Source organism: Achroia grisella, unplaced genomic scaffold (genome assembly GCF_030625045.1).
Source record: "Achroia grisella isolate CSIRO2021 unplaced genomic scaffold, CSIRO_AGI_Agris_v1 utg642, whole genome shotgun sequence".
NCBI classification, from domain to species: Eukaryota; Metazoa; Arthropoda; class Insecta; order Lepidoptera; family Pyralidae; genus Achroia; species Achroia grisella.
Window position 1 is genome coordinate 1639329 of NW_026712979.1, and position 25780 is coordinate 1665108.

The window sequence follows — 25780 nt, forward strand, 5'->3', positions numbered from 1 at the left end:
GATATCAGTTGACGAGTTAGTAGCGGTGAGGATGAGGGTGGAAATAAAAAAGAAAAATAAATAAATAAAGATGAATGCATAGCCAGTGGTAATATACAGGTGGCCTACAACCGCCCTCGATAAACTCGAGGTCGATGTGGACAGCAAGATGCCGTGCCAAGCGGTGCCCGCCACCTCGCCTGCAGGTGAGCCTGCCACCGTGATAAAGGCATCCAACTGAGAGCCTCCCGAGATCGCGATAAACAAAACTAGAATATTCGCTAGCCACCTACTCGGATGGTGTCGGTGCGTGTAACTAACGTAATTATGGTGGACAATTCAAGAAAGGAACTCGAATTAAATCGAACCTTCCTCGATATTGCCCAAGACGTCCACATTTAAAAGAATCTTACCTGTTGTTGTCTCTGCGCCCTGTCGGGGTCACGAGGGCTGTAGTTGGGCTGGGTAGCGTGTCGTAGTTGCTGTTCAGCTTCGAGCAATTGAGCTCGTAACCGCGCGACATCGGCACAGTAAGCTTCTACTTGTGCTAGCGCTGCTGCCAGCTGCTGTGCTTGAGAGCCGGTCTGCGCGCCAAGCATATCCAGAGAGGCTATTAGTTCTCTCGCGGCAGCTTCTACGCCCTCTGGTCCTCTGGACTGCGCCGCCACGCCGTCAGGACCAAAGTGTACCTATTAAAGTAAACAAATTCACAATTAAATTTATTGCATACAATATTTTTGTATTAATTTTCCTGTGAACCAGACAAACTCACGTTAAGCTTTTCGACAGCGTATGAAATCTTTGTTTTTTGTGTAGAAATATCATTTATGAGTTTCTCTCTAAAAGCAAGCCGGTCTCTGAGAGGTTTCTTTGCATTTTGCGGTGTCTCTAGTGTTCTCGCTGTTGCTTCTAGCCAGTGCCCAACATCTTTCAATTTCTTCTCACATCTCTCCCACTCTTCTGCCAGTTCTTGTAATAAACCATTCTGTAAATCAAAAATTTAAAAGTTACTTAATAATCTATTTAATATTAGTTACTTTATAGTCTCCAAATGAATTCAATAAATGATGATAAACGCAATTATGACTAACAATCTTCGCCAATTTCTTTTCAACATCAACTGTTGCATTTTCCGCCGCTTCGAGCCTCGAAGGGAGATCCCCTGGACTTGTAACGCGTTCAATTGTTTCAATTTCTTTGGCCATATCAGCAAGATTCTTTGCTTGCTGCTTACAACTCTTGAGCGCATTCTAAAACAGAAGAAAACAATAATAAAATAATATATCACAAAAGATAAGACAATAAAAATTAATAACATTGAAACGTATACCCAATTCATTTCAATGTTACGTACCCCATATTCAGTCTGTTTTTGTTGCGTCTCCTGCAAGTCGGCCAATGGGAGTGGCCGCGCTAGGAAAGCACGTTGTGTTTCCACCCAAAGTAATACTTTCTCCAATAATGCGAGGAATCTAGCTACAGCATCACAGGCGTCTTCCACGGCTGCCTGTCGACCTTCCAATTCACTGCAAACAGCTGCAAACTGTTCAGAAAGCGCAGCCACTGTGGACTGAACTAATTGTCGCTCTCCAGCATCACGGCTGCCCTCGACTATAGCTCTAGCATTACGTGTCAATCGCTCAACACGATCAGCAATATTTGGCACTTCAGATCTGGTAGCCACCAGGCGTTCTCTGTACGGTTCTGGAGGTAGGGTGCGATCTCTCGCAGTCAGCTCTGCTGAACGGATCCAGGCTTGTACATCCTCAACGTCAGTTGCGTACTCCGAGCGAGCAGTGCGGGCTCGTTTCCACTCCCTTTCTTTTTCCTCCATAGCCGCGGTTAATGCTTCAGATGACAGTTCTAATGCGGACAAGTCTTGTGCTACGTCTGCAGGAGCTGAACCGCCGTAACGTTGCCTGCTTTCCTCGGTGAAGTTCTTCGTACGCTCGACTAAATCCGAAACTTCTTTGGCGAGAGCGCGCACACCCTCGGTCTCGTCTTCGCCGAATACGTAGAAAGTTTTTACTTTAGCAATAGAAACCTCTATCAGTTGTCGGAGTTCGTCAATCCTCTCCGACACACGGTCGAATTCGGACACTATTTTGTCGATCTCCGCGAGCCTCGCCGCAATAGTTTGTCGCAATCTGCAAAAGAAACACAACGTTAAAACGTACAATTCGCATCGTGTTATATACGAGTGTGAAGTTCGGAGGCACACGAGTTGGGCGCAGCTGCCAAAAGCGACGAAAATAATCTACGCGGCGCGGCGTGACGCGGCGCCCGTGACGGTGCAAGGTCGCGCCGGCGCCCGCCGCGCCGCTTCTTGTCGTCCAGCTGTAGCGATGGCGATGGTACCTCCGCACCAGTGGTGCACCAGAGTCCGAGGTATACCTAGTCGTTCGTGCTCGTTCGCTTGCGGCGCTCCGCTCGCGTCGCCCGCCCGTCGCTCAATGAACCGTTCTCGATAGATTTGGCCGACGCATCTAAATTTAAATTCCACGATCTAATGTTTGCACGGTGACATCAGAGCGCGCGAGTTTTTTCGGTGCATTCGCTAGTGTTTACGTTTTACAAGCACCGCCGACCGCTCTACAGGAGGATGACGTGATATACTCGACCTTGGGGCTCCGAACTGCCGTATACTAATATTGTCTGGCGTTTTAAATTCACAAATATAGTATTTTATATAAATCGTCTAAAAAGGAAGTATATTTAAATGATTACGCAACAAAAACTAGCAATAAATTACATCCGGCCATCTTGATAGTCATGCGGCCGGCCGGCGGGCGGAGCGCCACGGCGCCGCAGCAAGTGGGTGAAGTAAACATTTGCACAATCTTACTGAGACGCGTAGACTCCCCGTTCCGTTCGTACATCACAGAAATACGCCTAGATGTGTGAATCATCGCTAGAAATGATAGCAAGTAGGCACAATCACATTTGCATCACATAATTCATTTGTGTTATAAAAAAACTGTCCGTCGCTTGCGACGCAGGCACCTCCCAGTCTCTTTATAGCATGAAAATTCGTTTTCGAACCGTTTATCTGTCGAGTCCACTTATTTCGGGACCGGTTGGGCCGGCATTGTTTTTAGTTCGCGGCTGCGAGAAGCCACGAGTAGCGCTGTCACTTATAGTAACGTTGGTATTTCCGAGAGCGAACCGTTTGCACATTACTTAATTTTAAGGTTAAACTTTTATGAAATCTATATTTTCCAGGGGCTAAAATGGCGTATGTTCTAGTATATTTCTGTCGCCGGCTTTCAGTGCAGACTGAAAGTCCCTGACCTATAAAGACCTGAGAATCGGGCATGCGCACTGCGCTACAGAACTGTAGTCTGCCAGTTTGAATAACGATTACAGGGCCCCTGCCTCGCCGATTGTCTGGAACATGCGCCGTATAAATGTACGCCTTATTGCGTCGTAAACAAGATGTAAATTTGTACCAATGATGACGTAATATGCGACGTTCTGCCGTATTTACTAAGTTTTGATTGATTCTGTTCTAGCCTATAATTGACCAGGAGTCTGCGCCTAGGTTCTGTCAATACATTACCAAGTACAGGCAGAAAGAGCTCTAATGTAATATTATAACTAAATGTCTTCACCACTGTTATATCTAGTTGGATATATTTGAATCCAACTTGGAAAAGAAAATTAACTAATTTACCATCGCCAGAAAGAAACATACACCACTAATTAAGACACCAAAGCTTGGAAAATGGACACACATTTTTAGTGTACTTATAATTTGAATTCAATATGTTTGAGGATTAATTAAGACATAAACAATAAACCACTACGCACGCATAAATTCAGAATATTAAATCTAAACATATAATTAAAATGGGAGTGTATGTTTGTAATATTGAAATAACCGCTTTTAACTACATGTATATGTATATAAATACGATACATACACCAAAATAATATTTTTTACAATTTTTGTCTGTCTGACTGTCTGTTTGTTCCGGCTAATCTCTGAAACGGCTGGACCAATTTTGACGGGACTTTATTTGGCAGATAGCTGATGTAATAAGGTGTAATTTAGGCTACTTTTATTTTAGAAAATTAAAGTTAAATTCCACGTGGACGAAGTCGCGGGCACAGCTAGTTATTAATATATTTGATAGAATAACTAATTGTTCGACGACCTCGGTAGACGAGCGGTTTAACATACTGCCTTATTTTCAGATGGTCCTGCGATTGATTACTTGCTCAGTACAAAAACATGTATTGATCTGGCTGCTTCCTTATTATGTATGTATTTATAAAAATACACATTTAAGTATTCACATCAATTGTCTAGTGCCCATATTACACGCTCTGCTAAGCTTGGAGCTAGATGGCGTTATGTTGATTATCCAGGGTTATTATTATTTAAATAACTTACGCAATAAAAATAAGCTAGTTGTAGTAGATTGTCTTGATTATTAATCATCCATTTCGTTTGGAAAGGAAGTCAATGTAAACTCGCGAACTTTGGTTTAAAACGACCTCACAAAACTAGATTTTAATTAATATTTCCGTGTAACCTTACTATTAGGATTATGCGATTTTTCTAACTCGGTAGAAATCTCGTCGTAACTCTGTCTTAAATAGTAGTAATGAAGCTTTATTAATAGAATAGAATAGAAAATCATTTATTCAAATAAACTTACATTGAAGCACTTTTGAATAGTCATAACATTTTTTTTAATCTACCGCTCATTCGGAATGCTGTCTCATCACAAGAAGAACAAGCAAGAAACTTGTGTGTTGCTCTTTTAAATAATTTATTCTTACTTACAATTTAAGTTTAAGTGTGTAAATACAAACCACCGATTAGCGAATTCAATGAAATAATAAAATAGAAAAAACATTCAATATACAACAACTGCTTAAACAATTAATAAGAGAAAATAAGTCATAGTGATTAGAGCAGACCAGTCCACACAAGCAGCACCCATTCACGAGTATGACGGATGAGCCAGCCACCATTGCGCTCGACCATATTTTAGGGAGCCCAATGACCCGGCCCACCACGCCGCCACAAGCCTGGACATTTTGACTACTCAAAACACCAGACCACGTCAAAGCTACTCACAATTGCCATCTGATGGTTATAGTATTCACATTTCACATAAGAATGCATGCGGCAATCAATACAAAAACTGCTACGCTCTCACATTTCTAAAATAATTGAATCAAGAAAGCAATGAGACAAACAAATTATAACGTTGTATGCCAATAACTAATTATTTACTTGATATGTTGTCGTCTATGAATTCGTCCATCCTGTAATAGGGTTTCTTACACAAAAATTGTTTAATATAAGATTTGAATTGCCTCTCTGTCAGAATTAGTGCAGATTCTGGCAGTTTATAATATAATCTTACGCAATTACCATAGAATGAATTACTGACTTTGTGCAGACGGCATTTAGGTTACACGGAAATATTAATTAAAATCTAGTTTTGTGAGGTCGTTTTAAACCAAAGTTCGCGAGTTTACATTGACTTCCTTTCCAAACGAAATGGATGATTAATAATCAAGACAATCTATACATATAAATAAAATTGGAGTGTCTGTTTGTAATATTGAAATAACCGTTTTTTATTACAAGCATATGAATATAAATACGGCACATACACCAAAATATTTTTTTTTACATTTTGTCTGTCTGCTTGTTCCGGCTTATCTATGAAATGGCTGAACCGATTTGGACGGGACTTTTTTGCCAGGTAGCTAGGCGGAGTAACTTAGGCTATTTTTATTTTAGAAAAATAAAGTTTAATTCCATGTGGACGAAGTCGCGGGAACAGCTAGTCATAAATAAAACTACATCCAAGTCATCCACATAGTCAAGTCAGTTTAGCTAAATATCAAATTTATGATTATTAGGTATTACTAAATACATTAGCTATATTTAAAAATGATTAAGAACAAAAGTTGCATTGAGTATTCATTGAGTATAATATTTTTTTTTTGAAGTTATATATACATAATACATAACACATATACTATAAATACATAATTTCATCACCATCAAATCACCATCATCATTAAAAATAAAAAAAATTGGTCATCACGTGCGTAATATCAATGTCACACAGGATTAGAAATGGCATTCCATTATCATTCCAATACAGACCTTATTATCAATTACATAGGTCGCATATTTAGTACGCATATTATTAATGACATCATCGTCAAGTAAAAACGATTTTTAAGTCGATGACGATTGGACTGATGATTCAATAACTTGACTATTTTTGTCTCGCGAAATATTCTCTCGTGTACGTATACTTTTATTTAATTTTACATTTCCTAGAAATGTTTGCTAGAAACAAAATTAGGCCAAGGATACATACTATTTTATGTATACTCCATTACTTTTTTTTGTTTTCTATTCTACAATGGTGGCAAACAAGCGTATGGCTCATAAACTGGTAAACGTTTACCATAGCCTATCTAAAGTATCCTGTCTGAAACATCACCTCATATAAATTTACGTAGTTTTCAGTATGGTGTTATAAAATTAATATTGTAAAGTAGATGAGTTTCTTTGTTTATTTGAATGCACTAATCTTAGGAACTTAGTGGTTTAAATTGATTTTTTATTTTTTTTTTATACCTCATTTATCTAGGAAAGCTGTGTGGAACATTAGAGGAAGTATGAAAGTGGCGCCGGTGTCAGAGAGGTTGAAGAGTAATCGTCTATCATGGTATGGATATGTAATGCGTAGGAACGAGGATAATATTTTAAGAAAGGTGTTACATATGAATGTGGATGGTTATAAGGGCAGAGGAAGGCCGAAAAAGAGATGGATGGACTGTGTGAAAGATGATATGGTAAGAAAGGAAGTAAATAACGCGATGACTGCGAACAGGGATGAATGGAAGCGAGAAACATATTACGCCGACCACAAATAAATGGGATAAGGAAGAAGCAGATGATGATGATTACCTAGGAAAGCTAATAAAGCTATAGACTGTATAGGTATAACATCACGCTACAACTAACAGGAGCACAGTATTAATGAAAAAAGCAGACAAAGTTACGAAGCTTGCAAAGATAAACCAGTTCACAATAATATTTGAATCCGTTGTTCGATATTTAAATTCCTATTCCTTGCCTTGAAAATTGCTTTCAGCATTATTGCTAATGACACATGTATAATAAGGCGGGCTTATGCCCGCCTTATTATACATGTGTGATTTGATAGATCGTTTATGTATTTTCTTTATTGTATGTTACAAATAAACTACATATTATATATAAAATTCTCGTGTCACAGTTTTCGTTCCCATACTCCTCCGAAACGGCTTGACCGATTCTCATGAAATTTTGTGAGCGTATTGAGTAGGTCTGAGAATCGGCTAACATCTATTTTTCATCCCCCTAAATGTTAGGGGTAGTCCACCCTAAATTTTTATTTTTTATTTTAAGGCAAAACAACGTTTGCCGGGACAGCTAATATATGTATAATATTTTGAACCGCAAATAAACTTCTCTATGAGCAGTAGGCACCAAAATAAGAGAAGGCTCTCTCTTAAGTCCGCAAAATACAGTTTTATAATGTGTATATTAAGATTATAGAAATTGTAAACATTCTCAAGACCTTGTTGATTGCTCTGAGTATATTAAAAATAAATATAATATAAACTTTGTTGTATAAACATTATAAACAATGTTTTTAATTTAGTCAACAACAGGACATACATAAATTGCCAAGTCTACTGCTCGCCCTTGACCGTCCCATATGTGGTCGACCTATGTATTATGAGATCATATATTGTCAGACCCAACGACATGTCAACAACCTTAATATCAGTACATTATAGTTTTAAATGCAACGACACGCTTCCAACTTTTGGCGACTGTGAGCGAAAATCCCAACACATTTTCCGCTAGAGTAAATTCGATTGTATTTCTTAAGTAATAAAAGTTAATTTTGAAGTTTCACATGGTGTCGTCAGGCAATAAAATTGGTCAAGGCACTATATGGTCAGTATTCCGAGAAGAATTTTAATGCTTTCAATCCACATTCGTATTCTTAAACTTGCTTTTTAAAGTACCAACTAAGCAATTTAAAAAAATCAATCAAAAGAAAATACTAGTAGTTGAATTACGTAAATTGACCACAGATACAATCACAAAATAAAAAACAATTGCATAGTGTATACAAAAAAAAACTTTATAGTAATGTGTTTTGGAATTAGCGGAAATCAACAAAATAGTATAATTCCATTAACTAATGAAATAGACTTCCGCAAAATAACATATAATTCGATAAAATATAATGAATTTCGTGTTTAAAATATTTAAATCTTAAAAACTTAACGAAATACTTGTGGTGTATAATATCTAATTCTAATCTTTATTAACAATAATTTTCCTTAAGTCTGAAGAATAGTTTGGAATATATATATATATATATAAATAAACAAAATAAATAATAACAAGGCAGAAAAGTATTTTAAAGATAGTCATCCTCAGAAATCCGATTTTGATGTAGCATTTCTATTGGTTATATTTGCAATTTCACATAAAAATCACCTTAAGGAATATACTATGCAATAAAAAGAATCATTAAAGAAGTATTTGCTGTAAACTGTTACTAGTTGGTTGTTTATTTGGACGAGGTACATGTAGATTTATTGCCAATGTCAGCACAACTAGACAAGTCTAACGATACCGCATTAATTAAAGTTCACTAAATCATATTCGCTACATTACCACGCTCACCGATGATATTTGATGATTTCAAATTACCCAAAAAAAAAATTATTAGAAAAGAATCTTTACATAGTAACACAAAATCACCACCGCTGTCTGTCCGCTTATATCTTTTAAATTACGCAATGATTATAATGCAGTTTTTGGCAATAGACAGAATAATTCAAGAGCTAGGTTTATATGTACAATACATACGTGTTATAGTATAGAACAAGCCCGGAAATTAAAAGATTTGTTATGTATCCGTGCACAGAGTATAAATGTATTACTTGTAATAATTCGATGATGTTGATGATGTAAAAACAATGTAATTAGATCATTCATATTTTACGCGTAATTGCAGAGACAGTGAAAATGTTATTTATTCTAAGACCTTAGTTTCCTGTACCACAAATAAAGAATTTAAATTTGAAAATAATTTTCAATTACTACTATATATATAGACATATAGGTAGATATTGCAATTTATAAATGCGTTTGGTTTTGATAAGTTATAGATATATCAAGGCAAATTAAAATCCTAAAACACCAATATTTTTTGCAGTTGAGATGTTGTTATTGTCCACAGAATCTTTGCTATTTACAAACCATTCATCATTACAGCAACAAGTGAACGTAATATTGCAACGAATGTGAAACAAGAAACAAAATACAGAATGATACCCTCAGAAAGTTAGACGCCAACAACTAATATAAACAATTGCTAATGACAATCAAAATTAGACTTTATTGTGTTAGTAATTAAAAAACATTTGGAAAGTCGCACTAGCCGGAATTTATTTCGGTTGAAAACGTGCCTGCCGAGCGAATCCGTCTGCACGTTGATATAATGCCAAGATTTCTAGCCCGTTGCTTCCTCGATCGACTGACAGAAAGAAAAATATTCACGGTGCCCCACAATTTTAAATGAATGTTTAAAATTCTAGCGAGTTTGAAGTTTTTATGGCATTTTGCTGTATTTATGTTGGGACTAGTTTTCTGTTACTTGTATATTGCTTTGATACACGATCATACTGGTCTAAGTTCTCTTATCAGGAATATAAATGATTTACCTTGAAACGAATACTGCAATTTGTCTACGTTCATATTAGAAGCAGCATTGAAAACATCTAAATATTATAAATAAAAGATATATTTGAAACCGTTGATACATTGAATATAAAAATCATGAATATTGACGATTTCTTGAGGTAAAAATAGGAAGACATTCTTATAATAAACCTACAAGTTCTATCATTGTATTTAAAAGATGTACAAAATTTTTAAATATAAAAATTAGAAGCTAATCAAGACGCAAAAAAAATTTAAAACTTAAGTACGAAAGGTAATCACTGTTATACGGGACTTCTCTCAGTAGTACTTACTTACCATATTTTTCCTTGCAACTATTGTTCTTCTAAAGGAGTAAACGCCTCCCTGATCTGCTTCTATTTGCTGTACCCATTGTTACTACATAATACAAGCTTTAAAATTATCTATCACTTACTTTTCATAGGCTTCCACTAGGTCTTTGACGTTCGTCTCTACTTCGCCAGCGTGTTCCTTAGAATGCGGCTTCAAGAGGCTAATGACAAAGTCTGCATGTTCTAGAAGCTCGTCTCTTGTCTCTTCTAAACTTGATACTTCATTTTGCAGCTCCTGCATAGAACAATATTTTTTTATGTAAAAACTGCACACAAACTGAGGGACCACTTGATGGATAGTGACAACCGTGGCCTATAGACAAGAATAGAAGCACAGTGATTATTATTACTTCCGTGGTTCAACTAATGAGTTCAAATTCCTGAGGATTATGGTGTCATGCCTTCCTATTATTTACTTAATATTACAAGGTAAACAGTTTAATGGTTGAAATAAGTGAAACAGAAGTAGATAGAGAAGAAAATTCAGACACCTTTGCATAAAATCTATCGTTATGTTAATAAAGAAAATGTGAATAAGGAATTGAAATATGATATAATTGGATAGGTTCTCTAAAATGTACTGTTGATTTTAATTATTGAATTTTTGGTTTTCTAATAAACATATGTTTAGATATTACAATACTATAATATTATAATAGGACAATTTTGTGAGGTTGTAAGAGGTTATCTCTAGATCTACCGAACCGATTTTGAATATTCTTTCATTGTTAAATAGCCATTTATTGATGAAGGCTATAGGCTATATAACATCATGCTACGACCAATAGGAGCAGAGCTACAATGTAAAATGTAGCAAAAACGATGCAAAGGTCACAGACAAAGATGCGCGGGTTAGCTACTAAATAAATAAATAGTAATCTTACCTGTAAGGTATGCCTTGTGTCCAGCGCCTTGCGTCTGGTACTAGGATTGGCATCGAGTTGCCGTAACCTGTCAGAGGCTGCTGTGATGGCCGCTGCTAGGCTTCTTTGGACGTCCTGGAGAAGGTTCCAGCGCTGAAGTTGGTGATCAGCAGTTGCTGTTCGCTTCGCTAGACCTGTACAAACAGACAATTGATTTAATCTAAGAAATTGTTCAATAAGATGAGAGGCGAATAGTGAAAATGCGAAATGGCGAGATTTATTTGTACAGCAGTCGACTTGACGGAAAGTGATTATATATAGACATTTAGTGAGCTGAACATAGGCCATCGCAGAATCTATTTAACACTCATAATCCTAATGATCTACTATATTACCTATTAAATTATGATGCTTAAAAGATAACTTCTCAGGAAAGACAACGCAGGAGAGTATTATGTGATAACCGTGACACTGTTTCTATAAATAATACACTTTCCATCAAATTTGCTATCATTTTGTTTGTCATACGAAATTACTTAGTCATTTTACGCGTTCAAGGCACAGCTACATCAAGCAAATAAAGACGGAATTGGAGTAATGACGTATCAACGTTTAAACAATATGTGAAAGTGGCAAGAGCTCCACCGACAAGAGCGTTGTTCACAAACTATGAATGAATCTCATCGTTAAATAGCAAAGCATTAAGCGATCTGATTGTTGGTAGAAGTAGATCAGTATTTCTGTTAAACAACTAACCTTCACAGGCGACGTTCCATCTGTCAGTGAGTTCTCTGATCCTCTGTTCCACACGCTCTCCACTGGCTGCATCAGCGCCGCTGCACAGCTCTCGGCCCCGCTCCCGAACGACGTCCAGGAGCGGCTGTTGGTTCTATAAGGACGATAACATCAAATATAGCTTTTAGTACTTTACTTTTAGATCGACATTCGGTTGTCTAAATTCCTAGATCCTTACTAAAATATTATAAACTAGCTGTGCTCGCGGTTTCACCACCATGAAATTTATAGCCTATATGTAAAAAATAATAATAATAATAACAGGACAATTCACACAGCGCCATCTAGTCCCAAGTTAAGCTAGCTGAAGCTTGTGTTATAGGTACTAGATTACTGATACATATACATAGATATTTTTTTCGTAAATACATACATAATATACATAGAAAATACCCAGACCGATACAAACAATCATACTCGTGAATACAAATGTTTATGCCGTGCGAGGAATCGAACCCGCGACCATTGGACGTAAAGCGGTGTGCTAGACCGCTAGACCACCGAGGTCGTCATTCTGATGTAGTTATTCTGATGTATAAGCTATATTACTGTAAAGATTCATCAAAATCTAATTGGATGAAAAGGGTGACGACGCTCCAAAAAAAAGATGGATGCATTGCGGGAAAGATGATATTAATAAAAGGAGAGTATGTTCAGATATGACGGCCGATAGAGATCAGTGGAAGAAAATGACATATTGCCACTTCAAAATCCATTCAGTAGTTTTTGCGTGAAAGACTAACAAACATCCATCTATACTCACAAATTTTCGTATTAATAATATTAAGAAGATGAGGAAGTAGCTATGGGTGTCTGTCTGTCGCGCTTCCACGACATAACTACTGACTTTGGTACACAAGTAGTCTAATACTTGAAGTAACCGAACCGACATGTATGTAGGATTAAAATGTTTTGTACAGTATTGTAAAGTATATTGTATTGAATTGTATTGTATTGACTATGCAATACTGTTTAACAACTTGCATTAATTTATTATTTTGGTTTAATATTCTACATATTTTTAAAAATAATATATAGATTTGTCCATTTGATGTTTATTTTTACTGTCCTGTTTCCCATGACATGTAGTTGTGCATATTAAATTGAATCATATTAACCCTGACATTGAGTGCAAACCTTGTGTTTTACTATAAGGGTAGTTTTTAATATTAATACAAGCATTGCTTATATAAATATTAATAAATATTAACTACTATATATATAAAGTCCTCTCGGAAACAACTTATCAAGACCTACATCTGGAGTATAGCCTTGTATGCCTGTGAGACATGGACATTGACACAAAAGGAAAGAGACAAACTGGAAGCCTTTGAAATGTGGTGTTGGAGAAGAATGGAAAGAATTAGCTGGAAAGATAAAATAAGGAATGAAGAAGTGCTTGAGAGGATTAAAGAAAAGAGACAGATCATAGATATTATTGAGAATAGGCGGGGAAAAATGTTGGGGCACTTGATACGACACGACGAACTAATTAACAACATTATAGAAGGAAAAATAGATGGAAAGAGAGGAAGGGGAAGACCAAGACACAGCTATATCAAGCAAGTTAAAGAAAAAGTTGGAGTCGTGTCGTATCAACAGCTAAAGGGACTGATAGAAGATCGTGGAAGGTGGCGGGAGCTCCACCGACAAGAGCACAGCTCTTAAATTATGAATGAATGAATATATTGTGGAATGAACCTCCTGCCGAGGTTTTCCCACGAGACTACAGCATGGGGTTTTTCAAGAAGGGTATATTAAGGTTTCTTAAGGGTCGGCAACGCGCAAGTGATACCCCTGGTATTTCAGGGGTTCATAGGCTACGGTAACCGTTTACCATCAGATGGGCCGTATGCTTGATTGCCACCATCTTAGTATAAAAATATATATATATAGAGAATGCTATCAGGCATTAAGTTCGCCATGTATACAATTTTGTGTGCAAAAGAATAAATAAATAAATATATATCTTAAATTTTTATCCTTCTACCCCTATTTTTTAATAGCAATATTTATTTACATATATGGCAAAACAACGTTTGCCGGGACAGCTAGTCTTATATATAAAATTCTCGTGTCATAATGTTAATTACCATACTCCTCTGAAAAGGCTAGATCGATTTTTATGAAATTTTATATGCATAGTTAGTAGGTCTGAGAATCGGCTACTATCTATTTTTCATACCCCTAAGTTATAAAGGTTGTCCTTATTTTTTTATTACTATACCCCTAACACTATTTTTTTATTTTTGGGGCAAAATTTTTTATTTTTTATTTAAAAATACAAAACCCCTAAATTTTCACCCTTCTATCACCAAGCCCTATTTTTTAATAGCAATATTTATATGGCAATATAACTTTTGCCGGGACAGCTAGTAAAAAAAATAGTTGTTGAACTTACGGATTCTGTTTATCACAGATAACATAATCTTATATATAAAATTCTCGTGTCACAGTTTTCGTTCCCATACTCCTCCGAAACGGCTTGACCGACTCTCATGAAATTTTGTGAGCGTATTGAGTAGGTCTGAGAATCGGGCAACATCTATTTTTCATCGCCATAAATGTTAGGGGTAGTCCAACCCAAAATTTTTTTTTTATACAAAATTTTAGTGTCTATTTTTTTATGATACAACATACAAAAATACATACAATCCTAAATTTTCACCCTTCTATCATCAACCCTTATTTTTTTATAGCGTTATTAATTTATATGGCAAAACAACGTTTGCCGGGACAGCTAGTATTACACAATAATATACATATAACTACAATGTGTTTACAAGCCGCAGATAAACAACTTAAGAAGTCGTCAATTCATCTTCGGAGTCTGTCAAGGTCATTCAGATAATTACATCACAGTCTAACTCGCCATTATCTCCAAATGCGCAATCTATGCGGGGAGCACACGAATATATAAATATGTATGGGAATGCAAGTTTTACAAAAAATAAAATTAAATCTATTGTCACATTATAAAACTGAAGAGTTTGTTTTTAGAACGCGGTAATCTCAGGAACTACTAGATAAATTCGTGTTGGGGCACACGAATCTATAAATATGTATGGGTATTAAATATTCTATAGATTCTATATTAATTTTAATAAAATTATAGTATATATCCGAATCTCGTGATGGCGCCCCCTTCGACGAGGCGCCCCCTTCGACGAGGCGCCCCCTTCGACGAGGCGCCCACATGCTCCGCATGATATGCATCCCCGTTTTCCGCCGGCCCTGCCCTTTTGTATACATATAAAGAAACAAAAACCTTTATTATCTGGAACAATATTCAATTTATATTCTGTGTATTATAAAATTCTTATAAATGACTCTAAGAATAGTCCTGTTTGTCTGTTTGTAAACATTCTGTTCATTGAGACACAATGAGTTTCATGTATGTATATAGACCTTGTCCTTGTTCGTAACAAGTGATGTTCTGGGAACTTTATATATACATATATATATATATTATTGTTTATTATTAAGAATAGTCCTGTTTGCCTGTATGTAATCATTGTCTGTATAGAGACAATTCGTTCTATACATTGATAACATGATCGCATTTCTAATCTATACATCTATACCTATAAATAAAATTGGTGTGTCAGTTTGTAATATTAAAATAAGCGTTTTTTATTACATGCATATGAATATAAATACGGTACATACACCAAAATAACATTTTTTACAATTTTTGTCTGTCTGTATGTTTTTTCCGGCTAATCTCTGATCGATTTTGACAGGACTTTTTTTGGCAGGTAGCTGATGTAACTATTGAAACCAAATTATTTATTATTTATTTTATTGTTTGAAGATATTATTACATTAGTTTTACTATTACTATTTTCTTTATTAAAAAAAGTCTACAACATTTAAAAAGGGTATATGGGACTTAAGATTTATAATAGTACTGTTTGTCTGTATTATTGCCTATATGGAGTTACAATGAGTTATATATGAGGACTTGACCTTGTCAATTATCTTTGCAGTGCAGCAGTGACACACCAGTTAGGAAGTTGCGTTGATGACATGAATACCAATTATAATTTTTGTAGCATAGGAGACAAACGAACTTGCGGCTCGCCTGATGGCACATCTGTAAGTGTGTGCCCATGAGCAGCCGCAATACCAGAGGAACTGCAAGTGCTTTAGCGGCCTTTTAAGAAGGAATAAATAGTTTTCTTTTTAAATAAATAAAACTTTTAGTTTTAATATCGTATCGGTTTGGATATATTTTACCATACTACGTCGATCCCAATTGAATGGGATAAGGAAGAAGCAGGTGATTTTTAACTAGCTGTTGAATTGTTGGCGCGTGGAATTTAAATTTATTTTTCTAAAATAGAAGAATTTTTCTAAAATTAAAGTAGCCTAAGTTACTCCTTATTACATCAGCTACCTGCCAAAAAAACACCCGTCAAAATCGGTCCAGCCATTTCAAAGATTAACCGGAACAGACCGACCGACAGACAGTCAAAAATTGTAAAAAATGTTATTTTGGTGTATGTAACCTATATATAATCATATGCATGTAGTAAAAAACGGCTATTTCAATATTACAAACAGACACTGCAATTTTATTTATATGTATAGATGTATAGATTACGGAAAATATCTATATACTTCCTAAGAGAATGTTTGATAATTTTATATTGCAAATAGCAGCAAGACCTTAACTGCATAGTACTGTTTACAATGTTATCAGCGTTATAGCAGTGGCACTCAATGAGGAAGTAGCCATTATTATTGCTAAAAGTTGCATATAGATGGCGTGATTGGTATCGATGGAATTCTTCATAGTTTTGCAAACGTTTTAAAAAACAAAACTGTGTTTTCAAAAATGTTTAATCAATTTTTAAAAAGTTATATATACATGTTAAAATGAAATAATGCGTTTAGAAAAGTAATTTTCATATATTTACTCATTTTGTTATTTTCCAGTACTTAATTACACTTTAATCAGTGCTAATATGGGGCTCAATGTTTTCAAAATGCTTTCATAGATGGCATTGTCGTCATTTGTATCGGCCTAATTAAATGTCTTTTTTATATTTTCCAATAATAAGCACTTAATATATTATTATTGTAAATTAAACATATAAAAATTTTTTAAGTAAATTAAAAATAGCCGAACAAGCAAGTAATAATATTTCCAATAATACTTATGTATGAAGTGTTGTCATATTATAAATAAATACATGTATTATCGATTTTTTTTAATAATCGATAACAGGATTTTATTACGCATTATTCAATGATGCTTTTAATGAGTCGTTGTGAACAGTAATTTTTCATTATTTTGTATTATAGCAGTGTTCCGTTTCAAAGAACGGAATATAGTAGTACATTATTAGTGTCGTTGGTTATTTGCATTTGTACTGAAAAATCGATTACATAATAATTTAAAATATCGAGTACGAATCGTAGTTGTCTTCGAATACTGGCAACTGGTAAGATTAAATTAGTATTTAAAAAAAAGAGAGAAATCGATCCTAATTCGAATACCATAAAGTTGATTTTCCTTTCTCATTAATATCATAGCAGTTTGTTTTTAACTTGCGTATGACTCTGTGGTATGATGTTTAACGTGTATTGTTATTGTACGGTGCATACATTTCAAAAATTATATTTTAATGTAGGTACATACATTACTTTCATACATTTCAAAAATTATATTTTAATGTAGGTACATACATTTCTTTCATACATTTCATACATGTCAAAAATTATCTTTTAATGTAGGTACATACATTTCTTTCATACATTTCATACATGTCAAAAATTATCTTTTAATGTAGGTACATACATTTCTTTCATACATTTCATACATTTCAAAAATGAACTTTTTATGTAGGTACATACATTTTTTTCATACATCTCATACATTTCAAAAATTATATTTTAATGTAGGTACATACATACATTTCTTTCATACATTTCATACATTTCAAAAATTATATTTTAATGTAGGTACATACATTTCATACATGTCAAAAATTATCTTTTAATGTAGGTACATACATACATTACTTTCATACATTTCAAAAATTATATTTTAATGTAGGTACATACATTTCTTTCATACATTTCATACATGTCAAAAATTATCTTTTAATGTAGGTACATACATTTCATACATTTCAAAAAGTATCTTTTAATGTAGGTACATAACACCCCATGTCAGACCCCTTGTATTTGGAAGAAACTTAAAAATAATGCCAAAAATATTAGATGAATATATTTTTAATACGAATATTGTTTTATTTTTGTTCATCAACTTTATCCCTCACTAACAATACTAGTAGTAGTACATAACCTGGTTTATACCGCTAAAGATATTGAAAGATATACGAGTAATTCAGAATGTTTGGCGTGAAAGCGAGACAAATAGACAGACTGAGTTACTTTAGCATTTATAATATTTTTAAGAATATCGCTATTAAAAATAGGGGTTGGTGAAAGACGGGTGAAAATTTAGGCGTGTATGTATTTTCAATGTAACATTATAAATAAAAAAAAATTGTCCATAATACAAAAAAATATTTTTTCGGGGTAGGCCACCCCTATGATTTAGGGGTATAAAAAATAGATAACAACCCTACCTCAGACCTGGCAAGTATACATATCAATTTTCATCATGGGAGAAATATGGCAACTAACACTGTGATACAAAATTTATATATTGTAATACACTACCTCTAAGTAGATATATATATATATATATAGCGGCGCACCCGCCGGTAGCCTCGCGCTGTTGGCTCGTTGCTAAGCAACGGATACCCCGGTAGCGGTTGGGTAACGGGAGGCCGGCGGCAGTTGGTCGTTGAATACCGCACGCAGCGCAATAGTCTTACAACTTATTTTAATTATTTTAATGACGATCCAACAATATAAGATATAGCGGAATTCTCATTAGGTAAAAGAGGGGTACATCGTAGAATACATGAGGTATATACCAGTAAATTAATTGTAGCTAAAATCAGTCTCATACATATAACGATTGAAATAAAAAAACGTATAGCCCGATTTTGATACGTACGAGTATAAACGTATCAAAATCAGGCTATACGTATAGCGCAGACGCGTTACAACATATCAAAAAAATAGGCATGGAATGTAAAATAAACCATAACATAATAGGTATATACATTGGCACATAAGCCATATCTGCAGAGTGTCGGCTAACGATATTATACCTACACATTTACATTGAATCTTGAATCGTCCCTAATGAGGTACACGATACAGTTACCTACATATCTTGTATATACCTATCTTTGCAAAACAGATGTCATGTAGACTGAATTGACTGCCATCTATTTTCATGCTTTGTTACTAAGCACCCACTAGTAATCCGTAATGCTTCAGATCTAGCTACATCTAGCGGCTACGGTGGCGAAATAAAATAGCCCGAAGAATAGCCCGAGTTAGGAAGGAACCATTTTCTTGTATGGGATGGGGTATCTGTATGTAATATTATGTTATCTGTGGTTATAGTGATAACAACTGATAACAGAATACCGAGCATTATACCTGATAAGAATCTATCCATATTTTGTTTTCAATTATGCAGTCCAGGTGTATAATAACTTAGCTGTGCCCGCGGTTTTACCCCCATGTAAAATATCATAAATAATCATAAAATATCACTGTAAAGTTTCATCACAATCCGTTTAGTAGTTTTTGCGTGAAAGAGTAACAAACATCCCTCCAAACTCACCAACTTTCGCGTTTGTGACATTAGTAAGATTTTCACATATATAATCGTTACATTAATTAATGATAACGGAACACTTGTACATTAAGTTCTTATCGGTTGCAATATATTGTATTTCAGTTAGAAAATGTAAATATGTATATATTCACAGTTAAGAGTACCCACCAAAATTTACAGTTCAAATTGATCAATCACGCTCTTTCAATATATGAGACTTATCAGTCGCCGTGTGTTTAGTGGTTTAAGTGCACAGTGTCGAAAAAAATGCATAATAAGTGTTTTATTGCAAGTTGCTTATCACATTTTCTTCTGGCTTAACACGTGACTGTGGTTTGTTAAATAACGTTACCTGGTGAGGTGTTGTTGTGATTGATGCTTAAACTAATCTATAAAAGTAGGCATTGTGTTCTTTAAATATTATTGACTGTTTTGTTTTTATTTATTTTTTTATATAAAATGCAGGCAAGATGGGGTAACTGATGAGAATAATTCGGTTCTAGTTTGTTTTCCGAAAAATGAGTTCATTTTTGTGAGTTTGTCTTTTTATAATGATTCTACGATTAACGTCGTCGGTCGTGATTATTGCGGGAAGCGAAGAGTTCAAGCGGTTATGGATGAAAAAATGGGTTATAGAGAGAAAAGTTAAGGCTTCCTAAGGAAATTCTCTCGTGTTGCTAAAAAGCGTGGACACACAGCAATTATCACGTCGCCTCCTACAAAAAAGAATTAGAAGTCATCGCCCACAAAAAAACAGAGCTGAACAGAAAAACTATAGAAAATAGAAACAAAAAAGAGAAAAGATGAATATAAAAAAAAAAGAAGAAAACTTCTACTACTACTACTACAAAAGATCAAAATAAAAAATTAAAGAAGAATAGCCGATCACCGAAAACAGCAAAACAATGAAGAGTTTCAACATCTGATGAAAGTGTAGATGGGGGAACACACCATGTATGTATTGTGATGAAGTTTGTTCCGTTTCCATTGAAGGTTGGATATCATGCTCATTAAGTGGAAGATGGACTCATAATAGCTGCGTAGAAATAAGATGATGATGATGATGATGAAGTCATCCATGTCTACGTGTTCTGCCAGCTCGAATAATCATTGTTCTACAGAGATCATAGGATCATTCTCATCACCCCATCTTACCTCAGGGGAAAATGGGGCAAGACGGGGCAAAATACCTTTTTTTTATTTTATTTTTTTTCTCTCAAATGTGTTATAAAGTTCCTAATGACACCAAATATAAGAATAATATTAATTAGTTGTTATTTAAAAAATAAATATGATTGTTTCACTATGTAATTTTTTATATTACAGACCTTTAAAGCTTAAGTACCCCATCTTGCCACCACCTCCCCTACTATTTATTGTATCAGATACCAAAAATAATTAAAATAAGATTTAATAAACAAATACAAAAGGCGGTCTTATCGCTAAGCAAGCTATCTCTTCCAGACAAACTTTGGGTAGAGAAAGTAATTTAAAAAACATAAAAAAACAATTGCCAGAATGCCACTATGGTTTTAATAAATGTATCTGTTCTGTACTATTTCAATCTCTATGAAAATATAAAATGAATATTTGCAAAGAAAGAATGTATTATAGTTTTTTTATACACAAGAATAAAGTTGAAAATCGATTTTGAAAATGGAATGATATTTTTTTATTTTTAAATGACTTGGTTCATTGGTGCATTAGCCAAATGTCACAAGACTTGTTGAAAACCAAATTCCTTTTTCGAAATCGATTTTTAACAAGATTCTTGTAACATTTGGCTAATGCACCATGGTGCCAAGTCGTTTAAAAACAAAAATAACATCATTCTATTTTCGGAATGATGTTTTTTTTGTTTTTAAATGAATTGGTATATTAGTGCCTTAGTTAAATATTACAAGAATCTTATTGAAAACTGATTTTGAAAATGGAAAGATCTTTTTTTTGTTTTTAAACGACTTGGCACCATGGTGCATTAGCCAAATGTTACAAGAATCTTGTTGAAAATCGATTTCAAAAAAGGAATTTGGTATTATATATTATTATGTTTTTAAATAGCTTGGCACGTGGTGCGTTGGTTAAATACAATTTTGGAAACGGTAATTGTTATTCTAGAATATTTTATAACATTCAGGATCTACCTACGACTTTGAAAAATGTATTTGTAGATATTCACGTCACTTTATCACTTCCATTAAATTATTTTGTATTATTGTTATTTTCCTCATTACGCATATTTATAACAAATAACAATTATATTTATACAAAATATTCAGAAACTAATTATTTGGAGGAAGTATGTATGGTGACCTTGATAGTAATACCTATTTATACATGACATTGTAAATATTATTATCTTTACAACTAAATAACGGAAAGTAAGACCATTATTACTCTAATAGGTATACGAGAGATAGCCGGCAGACAGAGTTTTTAATATTTTTTAATATTAATATGGAATTATGTACTCATCTGTCCTGAGAAGAATATAATAATAATAATAATAACCAAAAAGCTGTAATATTAAACAATTGTAGAAAATTCCGCAAATGTTATAAGGAGTAATATAGGCTACTTTTTAAATTATATTATATTATATTTAAATATTTCAATGTTTGAAATTAATTAACACTAACACAAAATCATTGAATACTTATAAAGATCTGTCCATTCTGTTCACAGACGTTTATAAATAAGAAATATACAATCCGCGCATAAAGTATTGTAAAAAATAAATACATTTTTTACAATACTTTATAAGGGTTATTAAAAAGTAGTACTTTTGAAGTATTGTAAAAAATAAATATATTTTTTAGAATACAACGTATTTACAATACGCGAACGTCTATTATTGTTCTATAAATAACTGAGGCGGAAACATTTTTACACAATCAGAGCTACAGTAATCGAACCGCAACCGGCGACTGCATTCATTCACTCACCTTCCTTTTCCGCGGAATGGTTACTTCTCTTACTTACTACAATGAAGAATACTAAAAATATGTGTATATAATATTAGATATTATAACGTAAACTAAGTAGGCACGTGTATTTTGCACTTGCACAATGAGAATACAAAATATATAGCGTTATTTTGCCGGTGTGTACCTCTCATTGCGTTGATGTAGAGTTACGGACTGAGCGGCCTGGCGTGGGGGCCTTTGCCGGCAAGTGACATCATTGTGTTAAGGCGAATACATGAACAGTTACGACTAAATGTTGTGCAATCAATATCATACTAGTGGTGCCCGTGACTTCGTTCGCGTGGAATAGTGATTTTGATCAAATATAAAAAAAAAAATCTAACCTAAACAGGACAGAAAATGTATGAAATATTGTCTGTCTTTTAGGTTAGTTCTTTGGGTTCTAGATTAAAAAAATTACGAATTTCCATACAAACTTTTATCCCCTACTTTAATACATATTTTACCCTCTTGTAGGTGTTTTTTTTATAAATGTTGAATGCCATATTTATATATTAATCAACAGCCTAAAAATAAGGAAATTACCTCCAAATAACCTTTTATTTCAAACCTGAGTAGCCCATGTTCTTTTTCAGTGTCTAGACTATCTGTGTACCAAATTTCATTTAAATCGGTGGTTTAGTTTTGGTGTGAAAGTACGACAAACCGACAGATAAAAATACTTTTGCATTTGTAATATTAGTAAGGATTGTTCTAAACATATTTTCACAGTTTTTTTATGTATTACATAAGGAATTAGAGACGAACAGCATACAACATTAAAGTTTGTACCGGAGCGAGGAATCGAACCTACAACCAATATGGAAATAAACCCAGTGGATTGTAAAAGATTAATCGAAATTTATGGAGAATTTATTTACATTTTGTGCTTAGTTAATTTCACGCAAAATAACTGTACGCAGTGAAGCGACAAATTCAAGATGGCGTTGAGACTACGGATAAAATAATAATATTGAAGCGGGAGGATTGTCTATGGATTGATTAATTGTGTGAGAAACAATAACGAGGAAGTGTGCTTCAGCAGATAGGGTTTAATGGAATAGGAAACTACTGTACCGTCCTCAAATAATGGAAAATATATTGCCTTTGTTATATAGCAAAAGAGTTTAAGTTTGGATATTTGTTGTAATCTTAGGTACTTTTTTTATACCACATAGGTGGCAATTTGGTTACCTTTGGACCTGAAACACCAGAGGAGTCACGTGATCGTTGCTCACCCTTAAGAACCCTTAATATTTTTGAAATACCCCTGGTACTACTGAAAGTATATTAAAAATTCTTTTACTGTTGAATAGCTCATTACATACTATAAAACATAGTAGCTGTCGCTGTCTGTCTGTCCCTATGTATTAAATATTTAAAACTATGCAACGGATTTTGAAGCGGTTGTTTTTAATAGATAGAGTGATTCAAGAGGAAGGTTTATATATCATACTTGTACACCCAGGCAAAGCCGGGGTGAGTAGCTAGTTTATAATGAAACTAAACAGACAAATATCTGAGAAAAATGGGTCATAAACAGATGAAAAAAATTTTCTCATTGTTTTTCACTACGCAACGCACCCTCTATTATTTTATAAATGAATTTAATATCTTAATTGTTTTACAGATAGCGGTATTTTGTTTATAGTTATCTTTTACTAATCATCAATAGAAGAGGTCTATACAAGAGCACGTGAGAACGAAATCGCGAGCACGGCCAGTTCGCACTAAAATTACAAATCTGAAATTCTGTCTGTCTCTCTATCTTATTATTACCCCCTCAGAATCAAACGGGTAAATAGATTTTAATAGAATTTGATGTAAAGATAGATTCTGTGATAAGAACGGATATATAGATCTCCTACACTAAAAAAAGTGGATGTAGTCACGGGTAAATGTTAGTAAAGTTATATTAATATATTTTTCTCTAATGAACATCCTCCCCTTAACAAATTAAGGACATGTTATGAATACATAAAAGCCGTTAAAGCAGCTGACTCTTTCAATAAAATTATTGTCCTAATCCTTCAACAAACACTTGTCTGTATTAAGTAGTATATAAAATAAATTAGCCATTTACGTCTGGCCTTTTCTCTATAAATTGCTGCTTTTGTAAAAAAATTACAATTATTATTATTTAATGGTTTGTAACAAAGCTTATAATTAATTACATGGTAAATATACAATAAAAAAACATAAAAGTTAATTGCTAAGACTGTCCCGTATCGTACATGGCTTAGAGGTTCCCATAACGCTCGCAGTGTTTCCACGTTGAATTGCTAGGGAAATCCTTTGCGCCAGATACAATCCGGAACGTCGATCATGGCCTCTGTCGACAATGCGCCGCCCCAACTCGTTTAATGGTTAGATTATATATTTTTAAATCATCTACACCAATAAGCAGTTGAAAAAGGAGATATTTTAGTGTTTATAATGAATGGACTTGATAAATATTTGCGGTTTCAGAGGAGCTTCCTCCCGCGTACACTTTGATTGCGGAATGAACCTCCTGCCGAGGTTTTCCCACGAGACTACAGCATGGGGTTTTTTAAGAAGGATATATTATATTGCTACCCCTGGAGTTTCAGGCGTTCATAGGCTACGGTAACCATTTACCATCAGATGCCGTATGCTTGATTGCCACCATTGTAGTATAAAAAAAATCATATAAAAAGAACTTACACCTATAAAACTATGCTGCCATGCTACAGTAATCAACTTATTAATTTAAATCTCATATATAAATTATTATAAACTAGCTACCCACCCCTGCTTTGCTCGGGTGTACTTATACATATAAACCTTCCTCTTGAATCACTCGTCACTCGACACTCGTCTATTGCCAAAAACTGCATTAAAATTCGTTGCGTAATTTAAAAGATCTAAGCGAACAGATAGCGGAAGCCTCTGCATTTTGTACTATATATAAAGATTAAATGATTAAAAGAAATCATTAACTTCTACAGTTCTAACTTTTTGGTTTTATTTTATTGTATTAGTCAAAATTCACGTACAACGGCCCAAAAGAGCGGCTAATTGCGAAGACTGGAGTCCAATTTACATTTTTAGTCTAAATTCTTGAGCAAATTATCACTTTGTTTTACTCCTATTCATTTAAAAATCTACTGATTACCTCGTAATTTTTATGTGTATACTAACTGTACACGCGATATCGTCCGCGTGGAATATAACTTTATTTTTATAAAATAAAAGTAGAATAAGTTACTCCTTATTACATCAGCTACCTGCTAAAAAAAGTCCCGTCAAAATCGGTCCAGGCATTTCAGAGATTAACCGGAACAAACAGACAGACAGACAGATAAAAATTGTAA

General features: G+C 34.2%; 1 protein-coding gene across 1 annotated transcript in view; it reads right to left on the reverse strand.

Moving 5' to 3' along the window:
- Nucleotides 1-25780, reverse strand: part of LOC131849528 (muscle-specific protein 300 kDa-like) — a 184006-nt gene that overhangs the window by 66108 nt on the left and 92118 nt on the right. The window contains exons 28-34 of the mRNA XM_059199616.1: nt 11727-11859; nt 10992-11164; nt 10191-10342; nt 1334-2126; nt 1071-1229; nt 752-964; nt 393-668 (exon numbers count right to left, since the gene is read on the reverse strand). Of these exons, the coding sequence (XP_059055599.1) occupies nt 393-668; nt 752-964; nt 1071-1229; nt 1334-2126; nt 10191-10342; nt 10992-11164; nt 11727-11859 (1899 nt within the window). The remainder of the gene's footprint in view (nt 1-392; nt 669-751; nt 965-1070; nt 1230-1333; nt 2127-10190; nt 10343-10991; nt 11165-11726; nt 11860-25780) is intronic.